Source organism: Oncorhynchus keta, chromosome 9 (genome assembly GCF_023373465.1).
Source record: "Oncorhynchus keta strain PuntledgeMale-10-30-2019 chromosome 9, Oket_V2, whole genome shotgun sequence".
Lineage (NCBI taxonomy): Eukaryota > Metazoa > Chordata > Actinopteri > Salmoniformes > Salmonidae > Oncorhynchus > Oncorhynchus keta.
This window is the reverse complement of record NC_068429.1, coordinates 6189578-6206617: the sequence shown is the minus strand read 5'-3', so window position 1 is coordinate 6206617 and position 17040 is coordinate 6189578. Positions and strand designations below refer to the sequence as shown.

The following is a 17040-nucleotide window of genomic DNA, read 5'->3' as shown; positions in this document are numbered from 1 at the left end:
ACCGACTGTAGTACTGCAGGATACCGACTGTAGTACTGCAGGATACCAACTATAGTACTGCAGGATACCGACTGTAGTACTGCAGGATACCCACTGTAGTACTACAGGATACCAACTGTAGTACTGCAGGATACCCACTGTAGTACTGCAGGATACCAACTGTAGTACTGCAGGATACCGACTGTAGTACTACAGGATACCGACTGCAGTACTACAGGATACTGACTGTAGTACTGCAGGATACCAACTGTAGTACTGAAGGATACCCACTGTAGTACTGCAGGATACCCACTGTAGTACTACAGGATACCAACTGTAGCACTACAGGATAGCCACTGTAGTACTACAGGATACCAACTGTAGTACTGCAGGATACCAACTGTAGTACTGAAGGATACTGACTGTAGTACTGCAGGATACCAACTGTAGTACTACAGGATACCCACTGTAGTACTACAAGATACCCACTGTAGTACTACAGGATACCAACTGTAGTACTGCAGGATACCAACTGTAGTACTGAAGGATACCGACTGTAGTACTGCAGGATACCAACTGTAGTACTGCAGGATACCCACTGTAGTACTACAGGATACCGACTGTAGTACTGCAGGATACCGACTGTAGTACTGCAGGATACCAACTGTAGTACTGAAGGATACCGACTGTAGTACTGAAGGATACCCACTGTAGTACTACAGGATACCAACTGTAGTACTACAGGATACCAACTGTAGTACTACAGGATACCCACTGTAGTACTGCAGGATACCAACTGTAGTACTGAAGGATACCGACTGTAGTACTACAGGATACCGACTGTAGTACTGCAGGATACCCACTGTAGTACTACAGGATACCAACTGTAGTACTACAGGATACCAACTGTAGTACTGAAGGATACCGACTGTAGTACTGAAGGATACCCACTGTAGTACTACAAGATACCCACTGTAGTACTACAGGATACCAACTGTAGTACTGCAGGATACCAACTGTAGTACTGAAGGATACCGACTGTAGTACTGCAGGATACCAACTGTAGTACTGCAGGATACCCACTGTAGTACTACAGGATACCAACTGTAGTACTGAAGGATACCGACTGTAGTACTGAAGGATACCCACTGTAGTACTACAAGATACCCACTGTAGTACTACAGGATACCAACTGTAGTACTGCAGGATACCAACTGTAGTACTGAAGGATACCGACTGTAGTACTGCAGGATACCAACTGTAGTACTGCAGGATACCCACTGTAGTACTACAGGATACCGACTGTAGTACTACAGGATACCAACTGTAGTACTGCAGGATACCCACTGTAGTACTGCAGGATACCAACTGTAGTACTGAAGGATACCGACTGTAGTACTACAGGATACCGACTGTAGTACTGCAGGATACCGACTGTAGTACTGCAGGATACCGACTGTAGTACTGCAGGATACCGACTGTAGTACTGCAGGATACCGACTGTAGTACTACAGGATACCAATACCAATAGTTGTTTCATCATCATGATCATCTGGGGTTGGGGTCTGAAAAACTCTGATTGTATCATTCCAGGCGGAAGGGGGCTATAACCGCAGTGATGTCACAGCGTTTATCCTGGATGGTGCATCTTGGACATGAGGAAGTGGGGGCCTTCTCTGGTGTGTGAGAAACAGCTAAAACACGACAAGTCAGGAATTACCCAAAGGAGAAGAACTTGGGAGAAAACTATGAATGATTTGATTTGATTAATTTGTTATTAAAGTAGGTGTGCATTCAACCAAAAATCTACGAGTGCTGTGAGTGTTTGGAAAGGTTTTTTGGCAAATTTAAAAATATGTCTTTTGTATTTTACTGTCATAAAGTCTATGTAGTTGCAGAACAATGTTGCAGATAGTTAAGTGAATATATTTGAGAATGTATTTCACTTTGTGTTGTTATCCAGGACTTTTGTTCTTCTAGTCGTTGTTTATTCATTCATTTAGCTGTCCCTCAAATCACACTGTTCATTTAATAAAAATCACACTGTTCACTTCATCAAAATTAGTTGTAAGCGGTATTGAAATGAAGCGAGCACTGTGAACATGGCTACCTAGATTTGAACCTATCAATAGATGTGATCTAGATCTTGACCTATCAATAGATGTGATCTAGATCTTGACCTATCAATAGACTTGAGGTCCTTGTTGTCAGGCTCCTCCTTCTTGGTCTCCATAGACCTGGCATCCTGTAGGTTCTCATCCCCCTCATCCTCCGACTTGATCTCTGACGAGACGGACGAGGCACTCTGGCCCTGGAGACCACTGGAGAGAGCTGGGGAGAGAGGAGGAGTAGAGTGGAGGAGAGGGGGGATGGGGAGCAGGAGAGGACGGGCGGAGAGGAGGAAGAGAGGGTGGGGGGGGAGACAGAGACCTTCATTACTTTTCATTTTCTTTGCCAAACAGCAGCCCAACCATTCAGTTTGTTCTTTTGTAAACATTTGGCAGCTTTCAACACACCTACATTCATTAACCGGCAGCTTTTCTAACAATAAGGTATATTACGTTATTATAACAGTTATTACGTTATTATTACAGTTATTATGTTATTATCACAGTTATTACGCTATTATTACAGTTATTACGCTATTATTACAGTTATTACGCTATCATTACAGTTATTACGCTATCATTGCAGTTATTACGTTATTATTAGTTATTACGTTATTATTACAGTTATTACGTTATTATCACAGTTATTACGTTATTATTACAGTTATTATGTTATTATTACAGTTATTACGTTATTGTTACAGTTATTACGTTATTATTAGTTATTATGTTATTATTACAGTTATTACGTTATTATTAGTTATTGCGTTATTATTACAGTTATTACGTTATTATCACAGTTATTACGTTATTATTACAGTTATTATGCTATTATTACAGTTATTACGTTATTATTAGTTATTACGTTATTATTACAGTTTAGTACATTATTGTTACAGTCATTGCGGTATTGTTACAGTATTACGTTATTATTACAGTTATTATGTTATTATTAGTTATTACGTTATTATAAAAGTTATTGCATTATTATTACAGTTGTTACGTTATTGTTACAGTTATTATGCTATCATTACAGTTATTACGTTATTGTTACAGTTGTTATGCTATTATCACAGTTATTACGCTATTATTACAGTTGTTATGCTATTATCACAGTTATTACGTTATTGTTACCGTTATTACGTTATTATTAGTTATTATGTTATTATTAGTTATTACGTTATTATTAGTTATTGCGTTATCATTACAGTTATTACGTTATTATCACAGTTATTACGTTATTAATAATATATGCCATTTAGCTGACGCTTTTATCCAAAGCGACTTACAGTCATGTGTGCATACATTCTACGTATGGGTGGTCCCGGGAATCGAACCCACTACCCTGGCGTTACAAGCGCCATGCTCTACCAACTGAGCCACAGAAGGATTATTATTATTACAGGTGTTATGCTATTATTACAGATGTTATGTTATTATTAGTTATTACGTTATTATGAGTTATTATGTTATTATTAGTTATTATGTTATTATTAGTTATTACGTTATTATTAGTTATTATGTTATTATTACAGTTATTACGTTATTATTACAGTTATTACGTTATTATTACAGTTGTTACGTTATTATTAGTTATTACGTTATTATAAAAGTTATTGCATTATTATTACAGTTGTTACGTTATTGTTACAGTTATTATGCTATCATTACAGTTATTACGTTATTATTACAGTTGTTATGTTATTATTACAGTTATTACGCTATTATTACAGTTGTTATGCTATTATCACAGTTATTACGTTATTGTTACCGTTATTACGTTATTATTAGTTATTATGTTATTATTACAGTTGTTACATTATTATTACAGTTATTACGTTATTATTACAGTTGTTACGTTATTATTACAGTTATTACGTTATTATTACAGTTGTTACATTATTATTACAGTTGTTACGTTATTATTACAGTTATTACGTTATTGTTACAGTTGTTACGCTATTATCACAGTTATTACGCTATTATTACAGTCGTTACGTTATTATTACTGTTATTACACTATTATTAGTTATTGCATTACTGTTACAGTCATTACACAATTATTAGTTATTGCGTTGTTATTACAGTTGTTATATTGTTATTACAGTTATTACGTTATTATAACAGTCATTACAGTGGCTTCTAATCCCTGACCGGATCTTTTATTCCTGTGTCTGAACATGATTTTGTGATGACCATTTTCTTAATTTTGCAGATCCATAACTATGGTGTATCGTCATTCGCTAGCTAGGTATCAGGGTCTAGTTTAGTCCAATGGCTAGCTGGATGACCAGTTCAGACAGTAAGGTCCATATGAGATTCAAGGCCCTCATAAGTGCCAATCATGCAGAAATACTGTTTGATGAGCTAGTTAAGTTAGCTAGCAAGGTATACCAGTTATCAAAGAGGATGCTAAGCAAGCTTTGCATGCATGGCAGGACCAGTGTTGTGATAGACGGTAGACCAACCCCTGGTGTTGTCATCATTAAAACCAGGACGGTTTAGGCTGGAGAGAAAACACTTTGTTTCAGAGAGCTCCCATTGGCATTCGTTCATTTCTCTCTTTATATATTTTTTCGCTTGAAAAAAGTGGTAGAATTTGCTAAATAAGTTACCCTACGATGAGTCTTTATGGCTATTTCTCAAAAGTTTCCAACAACATGCCCAGCAGAACTACACCCGTGAACCACCACCCGTGCAGATGTGCAGGATGAGATAACCAACATTAGCAAAGCTAACACCAATGCAGATCCAGGCACAGTAGACCTTGTGATTCAAAAGATGACTGATCACATTACTAAAGTGATCGATATCAAGACAGGAACGGTCTTGGAAGCAATAGCAGGCCATTCAGCCGAACTACAGACGGTTGTCAAGCGTGTTGATGATGCGGAACGAAGAATTTCTACTGTGGAAACTTCAACTACATCAATGGACACTAAGATGAGGTCACTTTAGGTGAACAAAATGGCGGAGCACATTGATAATTTGGATAAGCGAGAACGCAGATGTGTGGTGGGACTCCCGGAAAATACTGAAGGGACACATTCAGTTAAACTCTTTGAGGAATGGATTCCTGGCAACCTTGCAACCTGGCAACCTACAAATGGATACTAAGGCTGGACGTGTGAAACTGGATCGAGCCCATCGATACCCGGTCCCAACCAGCGCCCACGGCCAGCGGTCCCAACCAGCGCCCACGACCAGCGGTCCCAACCAGCGCCCACGACCAGCGGTCCCAACCAGCGCCCACGGCCAGCGGTCCCAACCAGCGCCCACGGCCAGCGGTCCCAACCAGCGCCCACGGCCAGCGGTCCCAACCAGCGCCCACGACCAGCGGTCCCAACCAGCGCCCACGACCAGCGGTCCCAACCAGCGCCCACAGCCAGCGGTCCCAACCAGCACCCACGGCCAGCGGTCCCAACCAGCGCCCACGGCCATGGGTCCCAACCATCGCCCACGACCAGCGGTCCCAACCAGCGCCCATGGCCAGCAGTCCCAACCAGCGCCCATGACCAGCGGTCCCAACCAGCGCCCACGACCAGCGGTCCCAACCAGCGCCCACGACCAGCGGTCCCAACCAGCGACCACGACCAGCGGTCCCAACCAGCGGCCACGACCAGCGGTCCCAACCAGCGGCCACGACCAGCGGTCCCAACCAGCGCCCACGACCAGCGGCCACGACCAGCGGTCCCAACCAGCGCCCACGGCCAGCGGTCCCAACCAGCGGTCCCAACCAGCGGCCACGACCAGCGGTCCCAACCAGCGCCCACGGCCAGCGGTCCCAACCAGCGGTCCCAACCAGCGGTCCCAACCAGCGGCCACGACCAGCGGTCCCAACCAGCGCCCACGGCCAGCGGTCCCAACCAGCGGTCCCAACCAGCGGTCCCAACCAGCGGCCACGACCAGCGGTCCCAACCAGCGCCCACGGCCAGCGGTCCCAACCAGCGGCCACGGCCAGCGGTCCCAACCAGCGCCCACGGCCAGCGGTCCCAACCAGCGCCCACGGCCAGCGGTCCCAACCAGCGCCCACGGCCAGCGGTCCCAACCAGCGCCCACGGCCAGCGGTCCCAACCAGCGCCCACGGCCAGCGGTCCCAACCAGCGCCCACGACCAGCGGTCCCAACCAGCGCCCACGGCCAGCGGTTAGCAACTTCCTCGACAAGCAGCGCATCACAGATGCAGGCAAACACCGGATCTGACGGTAGTCAACGCCAAGATCCAAGGGTCTTATTCTTCAATGATTACTCCACAGCGGTTGTATGAAGACGGAAGGCGTTTGATGAGGCGAAGGCTCAACTCAAGCAGAATGAAGATGGACTACGCACTGCTGTTCCCGTACACATTGAAGATGATCAAATCAAATGTATTTGTCACATAGACGTGGTTAGCAGATGTTAAGGCGAGTGTAGCGAAATGCTTGTGCTTCTAGTTCCGACAATGCAGTAATAACCAACGAGTAATCTAACCTAACAATTCCAAAACTACTACCTTATACACACAAGTGTAAAGGGATAAAGAATATGTATATTAAGATATAGTATATGAATGAGTGATGGTACAGAATGGCATAGGCAAGATGCAGTAGATGGTATTGAGTACAGTATATACATATGAGATTATGGTCAACGGAACGCCTAAGAAGCTTTACACACATGAAGAGGCTGCTGGGATTATAGACAGGATAAATAACTTTACGCTGCGCATTGGATAACTTTTTAATTCAGATCTAATCACGAAGCAGTGATATGAGTTCTCAAGTGCTCTTGTTCAGTAACCGCCGCTCAGACTGAGATGTGTGTGAATCTATATTGGTGCCCAGCTTGGTCTTAGGTGGAAGAGCCTCAATCTTCTTCTATTGATTTTCATATGTATAAATGACTAGACTATAGAGTGGTTATGCAGACTACATTGGAGAATTGAAATCCTCTGTCAGCTAGAAGGGAAAACCCCATTGTTATTATTGATTCTGATGGAAACCATTTATATGAAAATAATTGGATAAATTAGTCATGTAATAAGTGTTATGCAAATCTTTATTGCCTCACACTAAAACCGACGGAGGAGTTATTTTCCGCGATTGATCTCCCGACTATCTCCGAAGAACAAAGGTCTCCCCTCAATGATCCTGTTGCCAAGGAAGAGATTATGTTTGTTTAGAATTTAGAATCTTCAAAATGGTGTTGGCCCCAGGGACCAGACGGGTTCTGTAGTGAGTTCTATAAGGAGTTCCATGGACTGATCATTGAGTCATTGCTTGGTAGGGCCCCAGGGACCAGACGGGTTCTCTAGTGAGTTCTATAAGGAGTTCCATGGACTGATCATTGAGTCATTGCTTGGTAGGGTCCCAGGGACCTGACGGGTTCTGTAGTGAGTTCTATAAGGAGTTCCATGGACTGATCATTGAGTCATTGCTTGGTAGGGTCCCAGGACCAGACGGGTTCTGTAGTGAGTTCTATAAGGAGTTCCATGGACTGATCATTGAGTCATTGCTTGGTAGGGCCCCAGGGACCAGACGGGTTCTGTAGTGAGTTCTATAAGGAGTTCCATGGACTGATCATTGAGTCATTGCTTGGTAGGGCCCCAGGGACCAGACGGGTTCTGTAGTGAGTTCTATAAGGAGTTCCATGGACTGATCATTGAGTCATTGCTTGGTAGGGCCCCAGGACCAGACGGGTTCTGTAGTGAGTTCTATAAGGAGTTCCATGGACTGATCATTGAGTCATTGCTTGGTAGGGCCCCAGGGACCAGACGGGTTCTGTAGTGAGTTCTATAAGGAGTTCCATGGACTGATCATTGAGTCATTGCTTGGTAGGGCCCCAGGGACCAGACGGGTTCTCTAGTGAGTTCTATAAGGAGTTCCATGGACTGATCATTGAGTCATTGCTTGGTAGGGTCCCAGGGACCTGACGGGTTCTGTAGTGAGTTCTATAAGGAGTTCCATGGACTGATCATTGAGTCATTGCTTGGTAGGGTCCCAGGACCAGACGGGTTCTGTAGTGAGTTCTATAAGGAGTTCCATGGACTGATCATTGAGTCATTGCTTGGTAGGGCCCCAGGGACCAGACGGGTTCTGTAGTGAGTTCTATAAGGAGTTCCATGGACTGATCATTGAGTCATTGCTTGGTAGGGCCCCAGGGACCAGACGGGTTCTGTAGTGAGTTCTATAAGGAGTTCCATGGACTGATCATTGAGTCATTGCTTGGTAGGGCACCAGGGACCAGACGGGTTCTGTAGTGAGTTCTATAAGGAGTTCCATGGACTGATCATTGAGTCATTGCTTGGTATGTTTAGCCACTCATTTTCAGATGACAGTCTCTCTCAAACGCTGAGGGAAGCTAACATATCACTTATTCTTAAAAAAGGGGAAATGCCCAGAGTATTGTTACTCGACCAATTGGACTTCTGAAGGTGGATCGAAAATTGCTTTCTAAAATCCTAGTCACACGACGACAGGACTTATTGCCGCTAATTGTGAAAAGGGGCCAAACTGGCTTCATTAAGGACCGTAACACATGTAATATTGTCCGGCGGCTTCTTAATGTTATTCGAGCCTACCAACCAAGTGCTGTGGATGGTCCTGTGCTCTCCCTAGATGCTGAGAAAGCATTTGACCGTGTGGAGTAGTCCTACCTTATTCTTTGCTCTAATTAAATTTGGTCTAGGTGACATCTTTATAATAATTTCCATAGTTTTACAACAGTTTCACTTTAAATAATATTAAATAAATACTAATAAATACATGTATCACTAGTCACTTTAAGCAATACCACTTTATATAATGTTTATATATCTTACATTACCTCATCTCATATGTATATACTGCATCATATACCATCTATAGCATCTTGCCTTTGCCGCTCGGTCATCGCTCATCCATATATTTACATATTCTCATTCACCCTTTTAGATGTGTGTGTATTAGGTAGTTGTTGTGGAATTTGTTAATTACTTGTTAGATATTACTGCACTGTTGAAACTAAAAGCACAAGCATTTCGCAACACTCGCATTAACATCTGCTAATCATGTGTATGTGACCAATAAAATGTGATTTGATTTTGATTTGATAAAATGGTGTAAGGTTTAAAATGACGATCATCAGGCGGCTGTCCTTACTAATGGGCTAAGGTCAAATAGCTTCTCCACACACAGAGGGCTGTCCTTTGTCCCCTCTCCTATTTGTGCTCGTTATGGAACCACTGGCCTATCAGAGTAACGCCTGCTATACAGGGGCTGCTCTGCTATTGGTCGACGTTCATCATAAAATAAGCTTGTATGCTGATGGAGTCCTGATATTCATCTCTTCAAGACTTCAATTACATTAGTCAGTGTATTCTCAGTCTACAATATTAGTTTAACTAAATCAGAGGATATGCCACTTGGTAGTCTTCACTCTGTACCTACTACCTCTCCCCCCTTTCCTTTTAAATGGTCTCCCTCAGGTTTCATGTATCTGTGTATATTTGTAACTCCTAAGTTCCAGCAAATGTACAAAGCCAATTTTGTTCCCTTGATTGATACAATAAGTTAGGGTCTGGAGTGCTGGAACTCACTTCTGATTTCATGGTTGGGTAGAATATCCCTCTAGAAAATGAACATTTTACCTAGACTACTTTACCCACTCCCAATGATCCCAGTTTTACTTTCCATCAAGGTAATACAATATGCTGCAATAAACCCATTACGTTTAACACACATAAAGCACGGAGGTCAATTAAAAACAAAATTGTGGGGAAGGGTCAAACTGACCTCTGCTCTTTACCCCAATTCTTAACAACCCAGACTTTGTTCCATGATTGCTGGATGATGGCTTTAACATTTGGCTTGATAAGGGCATAGGCAGACTAAATTATTTATTCGTTGATAAGATTTTATTGTCATTTGAGCAGATGGTTGGGAAATATCGACTCCCAAAGCAGGAATCTGATTGGCAACCCTGCTGTGTCATTGACAGAAAATGTCTGTAAATGTGTTTTGTGATTCTTTAAGGTTCCTTGTCTACTGTTAACACACAGAGGGTGAAACGAGTGTGGGAGAAAGAATTGTCTGTTACTATTGACGAGGAAATGTGGGAGGACATTTGGAGATATGCAAAAACAATATCTATCTGTAATCGTACTAAAGCAATCCAATTAAGAATAATACACAGATCACAGACATGCTTTCAGCTCCTCTCCCTCTTCTCCTCGGTGTCTTAAATGTAAGACTCAAACAGGCACCCTAACACACTGTTTATGGTCACGATCCAAGCTTCAAAAGATACTGGTCTGGTGTTCTACAAGAAAATGAAAAACAAAATCCCGGTGGTCGACTTAGAATTGAAGCCAGTTTCTTTACTGTTAGTTCTCTCCAGTTGGCATGTTACTTCTGTGGCTACGAGGAGGCTTTTACAACATCCTTACCATCACAGTGAGGAAAAACATCGTCTTACAGTGGATTAATGAACAGGTCCCCTTCTATAAAGGATTGGCATAATATACTATTTCAAAGGGTGCCATTGGAATATGTGACATTTACATTACATTCTAAAACAGATCAGTTCTACAAAGTAGGACAAAGGGAACCTCATTTAAATCACAGAGAACTTGATTTATCAGCTATTATAATGCAATGATTTATTTAGAATGGTGGTTGTTTACCTGTCTCAAGATTACACTGTACGTTCCATGTGTTGGGACCTAATTCCTTTATTTAAACTGAGCTTTTGTTTAATTTCTGTCTGTTTTTTTGTGGTTTCTTTGTTATTCATATTTTATTTTTGTTACTGTATCTCTTAATATTGGAGAAAAGGGTGAAATTCCTCCCAAAATACTATTAAAATATCTATATCCCCTCACGAACGCGCATTCTTCTGCCTCTTCTGTTAGCAGGTGTAAAAGAAACAAAGACTGGAAAAGTAGATGCGCAATGGATTATGGTTATTGTAGTTAATTACCATGTTTTATGCACTAAACTATGTAGAATATTGGCTTATTGGAACTACAAAGTTACACAGTTTAGGCTGGATTTAATTTTACCTTTATTTAACTAGGCAAGTCAGTTAAGAACAAATTCTTATTTTCAATGACAGCCTAGGAACAGTGGGTTAACTGCCTGTTCAGGGGTAGAACGACAGATTTGTACCTTGTCAGCTCGGGGATTTGAACTTGCAACCTTCTGGTTACTAGTCTAACACACTTACCACTAGGCTACCCTTCCGCCCCGAGCTAATGGATCTGATTTATCTCTAGAGAAACTACAACTCCCTACTAGAGGTCGACCGATTATGATTTTTCAATGCCGATACCAATTATTGGAGGACAAAAAAAGCCGATACCGATTAATTACCCGATTTTTTAAATTTACTTGTAATAATGACAATTACAAAAATACTGAATGAACACTTATTTTAACTTAATATAATACATCAATAAAAATGTATTTAGCCGCAAATAAATTATGAAACATGTTCAATTTGGTTTAAATAATGCAAAAATAAAGTGTTGGAGAAGTAAAAGTGCAATATGTGCCATGTAAAAAAGCTAACGTTTCAGTTCCTTGCTCATAACATATGAAAGTTGGTGGTTCCTTTTAACATGAGTCTTCAATATTCCAAGGTAAGAGGTTTTAGGTTGTAGTTAATATAGTATTTATAGGACTATTTCCCTCTATACCATTTGTATTTCATATACGTTTGACTATTGGATGTTCTTATAGGCACTATAGCATTGCCAGTGTAACAGTATAGCTTCCGTCCCTCTCCTCGCCCCTACCCGGGCTTGAACCAGGAACACATCGACAACAGCCACACTCGAAGCAGCGTTACCCATCGCTCCACAAAAGCCACGGCCCTTGCAGAGCAAGGGGAACAACCACTCCAAGTCTCAGAGCGAGTGACATTTGAAACGCTATTAGCGCGCACCCCGCTAACTAGCTAGCCATTACACATCGGTTACACCAGCCGTTAGGCTGATAGGCTTGAAGTCATAAACAGAGCTGTGCTTGCGAAGAGCTGCTGGCAAAACGCACGAAAGTGCTGTTTGAATGAATGCTTACGAGCCTGCTGCTGCCTTCCACCGCTCAGTCAGACTGCTCTATCAAATTATAGACTTAATTATAACATAATAACACACAGAAATACGAGCCTTAGGTCATTAATATGATCGAATCCGGAAACTATAATTTTGAAAGCAAAATGTTTATTCTTTCAGTGAAATACGGAACCGTTTCGTATTTTATCTAACAGAGGTGGCATACATAAGTCTAAATATTCCAATGTTATGTCATAATTTCGTAAAATTATGGAAAATTAGTTCGCAATGAGCCAGGTGGCCCAAACTGTTGCATATACACTGACTCTGCGTGCAATGAACGCATGAGAAGTGACACAATTTCACCTGGTTAATATTGCCTGCTAACCTGGATTTCTTTTAGCTAAATATGCAGGTTTAAAAATATAAACTTCTGTGTATTGATTTTAAGAAAGGCATTGGTGTTTATGGTTGGGTACAGTCGTCCAACGATTGTGCTTTTTTCACAAATGTATCTCTAGAGAAACTACAACTCCCTACTACATCACACAGTTCAGACTGGATCTGATTTATCTCTAGCGGAACTACAACTCCCTACTACATCACACAGTTCAGTCTGGTCTGATTTATCTCTAGAGAAACTACAACTCCCTACTACATCACACAGTTCAGTCTGGTCTGATTTATCTCTAAATAAACTAAATAAACTTCAGTTAGTGCTAAATACGGCTGCTAGAATCCTGACTAGAACCAAAAAATTTGATCATATTACTCCAGTGCTAGCCTCTCTACACTGGCTTCCTGTCAAAGCAAGGGCTGATTTCAAGGTTTTACTGCTAACCTACAAAGCATTACATGGGCTTGCTCCTACCTACCTCTCTGATTTGGTCCTGCCGTACATACCTACACGTACGCTACGGTCACAAGACGCAGGCCTCCTAATTGTCCCTAGAATTTCTAAGCAAACAGCTGGAGGCAGGGCTTTCTCCTATAGAGCTCCATTTTTATGGAACGGTCTGCCTACCCATGTCAGAGACGCAAACTCGGTCTCAACCTTTAAGTCTTTACTGAAGACTCATCTCTTCAGTGGGTCATATGATTGAGTGTAGTCTGGCCCAGGAGTGGGAAGGTGAACGGAAAGGCTCTGGAGCAACGAACCGCCCTTGCTGTCTCTGCCTGGCCGGTTCCCCTCTTTCCACTGGGATTCTCTGCCTCTAACCCTGTTACGGGGGCTGAGTCACTGGCTTGCTGGGGCTCTCTCGTGCCGTCCCTGGGGGGGTGCGTCACCTGGGTGGGTTGATTCACTGTTGTGGTCGGCCTGTCTGGGTTGCCCCCCTTGGGTTGTACCGTGGCGGAGATCTTTGTGGGCTATACTCGGCCTTGTCTCAGGATGGTAAGTTGGTGGTTGAAGATATCCCTCTAGTGGTGTGGGGGATGTGCTTTGGCAAAGTGGGTGGGGTTATATCCTTCCTGTTTGGCCCTGTCCGGGGGTGTCCTCGGATGGGGCCACAGTGTCTCCTGACCCCTCCTGTCTCAGCCTCCAGTATTTATGCTGCAGTAGTTTATGTGTCGGGGGGCTAGGGTCAGTTTGTTATATCTGGAGTACTTCTCCTGTCCTATTCGGTGTCCTGTGTGAATCTAAGTGTGCGTTCTCTAATTCTCTCCTTCTCTCTTTCTTTCTCTCTCTCGGAGGACCTGAGCCCTAGGACCATGTCCCAGGACTACCTGACATGAGGACTCCTTGCTGTCCCCAGTCCACCTGGCCATGCTCCTGCTCCAGTTTCAACTGACCTGAGCCCTAGGACCGTGCCCCAGGACTACCTGACATGAAGGCTCCTTGCTGTCCCCAGTCCACCTGACTGTGCTGCTGCTCCAGTTTCAACTGTTCTGCCTTATTATTATTCGACCATGCTGGTCATTTATGAACATTTGAACATCTTGGTCATGTTCTGTTATAATCTCTACCCGGCACAGCCAGAAGAGGACTGGCCACCCCACATAGCCCGGTTCCTCTCTAGGTTTCTTCCTAGGTTTTGGCCTTTCTAGGGAGTTTTTCCTAGCCACCGTGCTTTTACACCTGCATTGTTTGCTGTTTGGGGTTTTAGGCTGGGTTTCTGTACAGCACTTTGAGATATCAGCTGATGTACGAAGGGCTATATAAATAAATTTGATTTGATTTGATTTGATCTCTAGAGAAACTACAACTCCCTACTACATCACACAGTTCAAGGCTGGATCTGATTTATCTCAAGATAAACTACAACTCCCTACTACATCACACAGTTCAAGGCTGGATCTGATTTATCTCAAGAGAAATGGTGAAATATGCACATTGAATGCGCAGAAGAAAACTCAATAGAATTCAAATAATTGAACCGAAGTTGGTCAATTAGTTGTTTAAAAAAGGGGAGAAAAAAAAAGAATTAATCGGTTAATTGTTCAGCACTAAGAAATGGAAATACTGCATATTTTGTGATATCAAATGCCTTCTTACACTTTAAAAGATGAAACGAAGCTCACGCTCAATCCATCATGAATACAAAACGATCTACAACACGTAGGTTCCTACACCCCAAAAATAGATTGAATGGCCTTGTCATTCACAAAGTACGGATGACAAATCAAGTGCATTTGATCCAAACATGGGAACACGAGGACATGTAGTGGTCACCGCGTTTCATCACACTAGCTATCATAAACGTGTATCCATGTGTACTTTTAGTCGACGCTCTCATTCTCAGGTTGTGTGATCCGTGTCAGAGCGATTAGGATTAAGGGTACATCAACACATTTTCCACCTAGTCGGCTCAGGGATTTGAACCAGCAACCTTTGGATTACTGACCGAAACACTCTTAAACCGCTAGGCTACCTGCCGCCCTAAATTAGCTAGCGATGTTTCCCTTTCATAAGCTTGATGTTGGGTGCGGCTCCTGTCCTACGCAACAATAAAAAAAACAACTGGAGATTTTATGCACTAGCATGCAATGCAATGAGATATATTCTAACACGATGGGGTATTTACTTTGCAACATGTCTTGTCATTGACTAGAACAATATAATTGTATGGAGCTGTGCATATTTGTACCGCTGTTTGTGTACCCCTCTACTAGCTAGCTAGGGCAGTTCAGTCCAGTACTAGAGAGACAGTCCATTCTGCATGCCTTCCGGACTTCGATATACAATGTGTCATCATGTATTTGTGCATGCACACTGGTAACTTTCATAGCTATCTTGTTAGCTAACTTAGCTCATTAAACAGTTATTTGATTTTGATATTTCTGCACGATGACACTTATTAAGCCTTGAATCTCATAGGGACCTCACTTTCACCACTAGTCATCTAGCTAGCCACGTAGCCAACAGGGCTGCATCGGTTTCCATTGGACTAGAGCTAGCTAGGCTGGCTAGCTAGGTAGCTAACACAAACTGATTATCATGTAGCAGCCTATGCTGACTAGCGTTGCTAGAATGCTACAGTTAGCTAGCGAGCTAATGTCGATACACCATAGTGTTGGGTCCACAAAATCTTGCAAATGGTACTCATGACACAATTATGTTTGGATATTGTAGTGGCTATCGATGTTTTGGTTGTTTGTTTTATTCTTAGTGACATTGTGAATCTTATATTTTTGATTTAACTGCTGGTTTCTGGCATGACAAAATGTGTTAAGTCCCAAATTTCCTACGAGATACTACAAGAATTTGGGCGGAGACGCTTCACTCCCCCTCCTCCCTCCTCTCCCCTGCCTCCCCCTTCACTCCCCCTCCTCCCTCCTCTCCCCCTCCCTCCTCTCCCCTGCCTCCCCCTTCACTCCCCCTCCTCCCTCCTCTCCCCTGCCTCCCCCTCCTCTCCCCTCCTCCCTCCTCTCACCCCCCTCCTCTCCCCTGCCTCCCCTCCCCCTCCCTCCCTCCCCTGCCTCCCCCTTCACTCCCCCTCCTCCCTCCTCTCCCCTGCCTCCCCCTTCCTCCCCTCCTCCCCCTCCCTCCTCTCCCCTCCCCTGCCTCCCCCTTCCTCCCCCTCCTCCTTCCTCTCCCCCTCCCTCCTCTCCCCTGCCTCCCCCTCCTCTCCCCTGCCTCCCCCTCCCTCCCCCCCCTCCCTCCTCCCCCCTCCTCTCCTCCTCCCCCCTCCCTCCCCTCTCCCCTGCCTCCCCCTTCACTCCCCCTCCTCCTCTCCCCTCCCCTGCCTCCCCCTCCTCCCCCTCTCCTCTCATGGAGACGGAGGCTCAGACATAAACGATCCAGTCACGGATTAGGTGTCTTAAAAGTCTTAAAAGTTTAGAAAATATTCTGATGGTCATTTGAAGGACATGTCAAAGTGAGTTTATTTTAGTGCCAGATAGGCACTGCTTTTATCTCTTAAATCATCAGAAATATGACTGGAAAATAAAAACAACATTGGTGCAAACCCTGAAAGAGTAAGGATTAATGTGTGTGTGTGTTTGGCATGCCTGCCTCTCTGAAAACAGTGTCTACCAGGCACACTCATCCGGTTATCACGGGAGGGGGGAGGAGGAGGGAAGAGAGGGGGAGGGGGAGACTGAGGGAGTGTCTGCTCTGGAGACAAAAAAGGGGGTTTGACTGTATGGTCTCACAGTGTCCCCCCTGCCCCTTCTCCCTCCTCCTCCTCCCCCATCTCCCCCTCCTCTCCTCTCCCCCGTCACCCCTTTACTCCCCCTCTTCTCCCCTTTCCCCCTCCTCTCCCACCCCCCCCCTCTCCCCCTCCTCTCCCCCCTGCCTACCCCTCTCCTACCCCTCTCCTCCCCCTCCTCTCTCCCTCCTCCCTCCTCTCCCCTCCCCTGCCTACCCCTCTCCTCCCCCTCCTCTCCCCTCCCCTCCCCTGCCTACCCCTCTCCTCCCCCTCCTCTCTCCCCTCCCCTGCCTACCCCTCTCCTCCCACCTCCTCTCCCCTCCCCTGCCTACCCCTCTCTTCCCCCTCCTCTC

The 17040-nt window shown here is 44.0% G+C and overlaps 1 protein-coding gene across 15 annotated transcripts in view; it reads right to left on the bottom strand.

Annotated features, from left to right (window-relative positions):
* Positions 1–17040, bottom strand: part of LOC118379415 (transcription factor 4-like) — a 439744-nt gene that overhangs the window by 7718 nt on the left and 414986 nt on the right. For all 15 annotated transcript variants that reach the window (XM_052524927.1, XM_052524924.1, XM_052524930.1 and 12 more), the window contains one exon: positions 2160–2310. In XM_052524927.1, coding sequence (XP_052380887.1) covers positions 2160–2310 — 151 coding nt within the window. The remainder of the gene's footprint in view (positions 1–2159; positions 2311–17040) is intronic.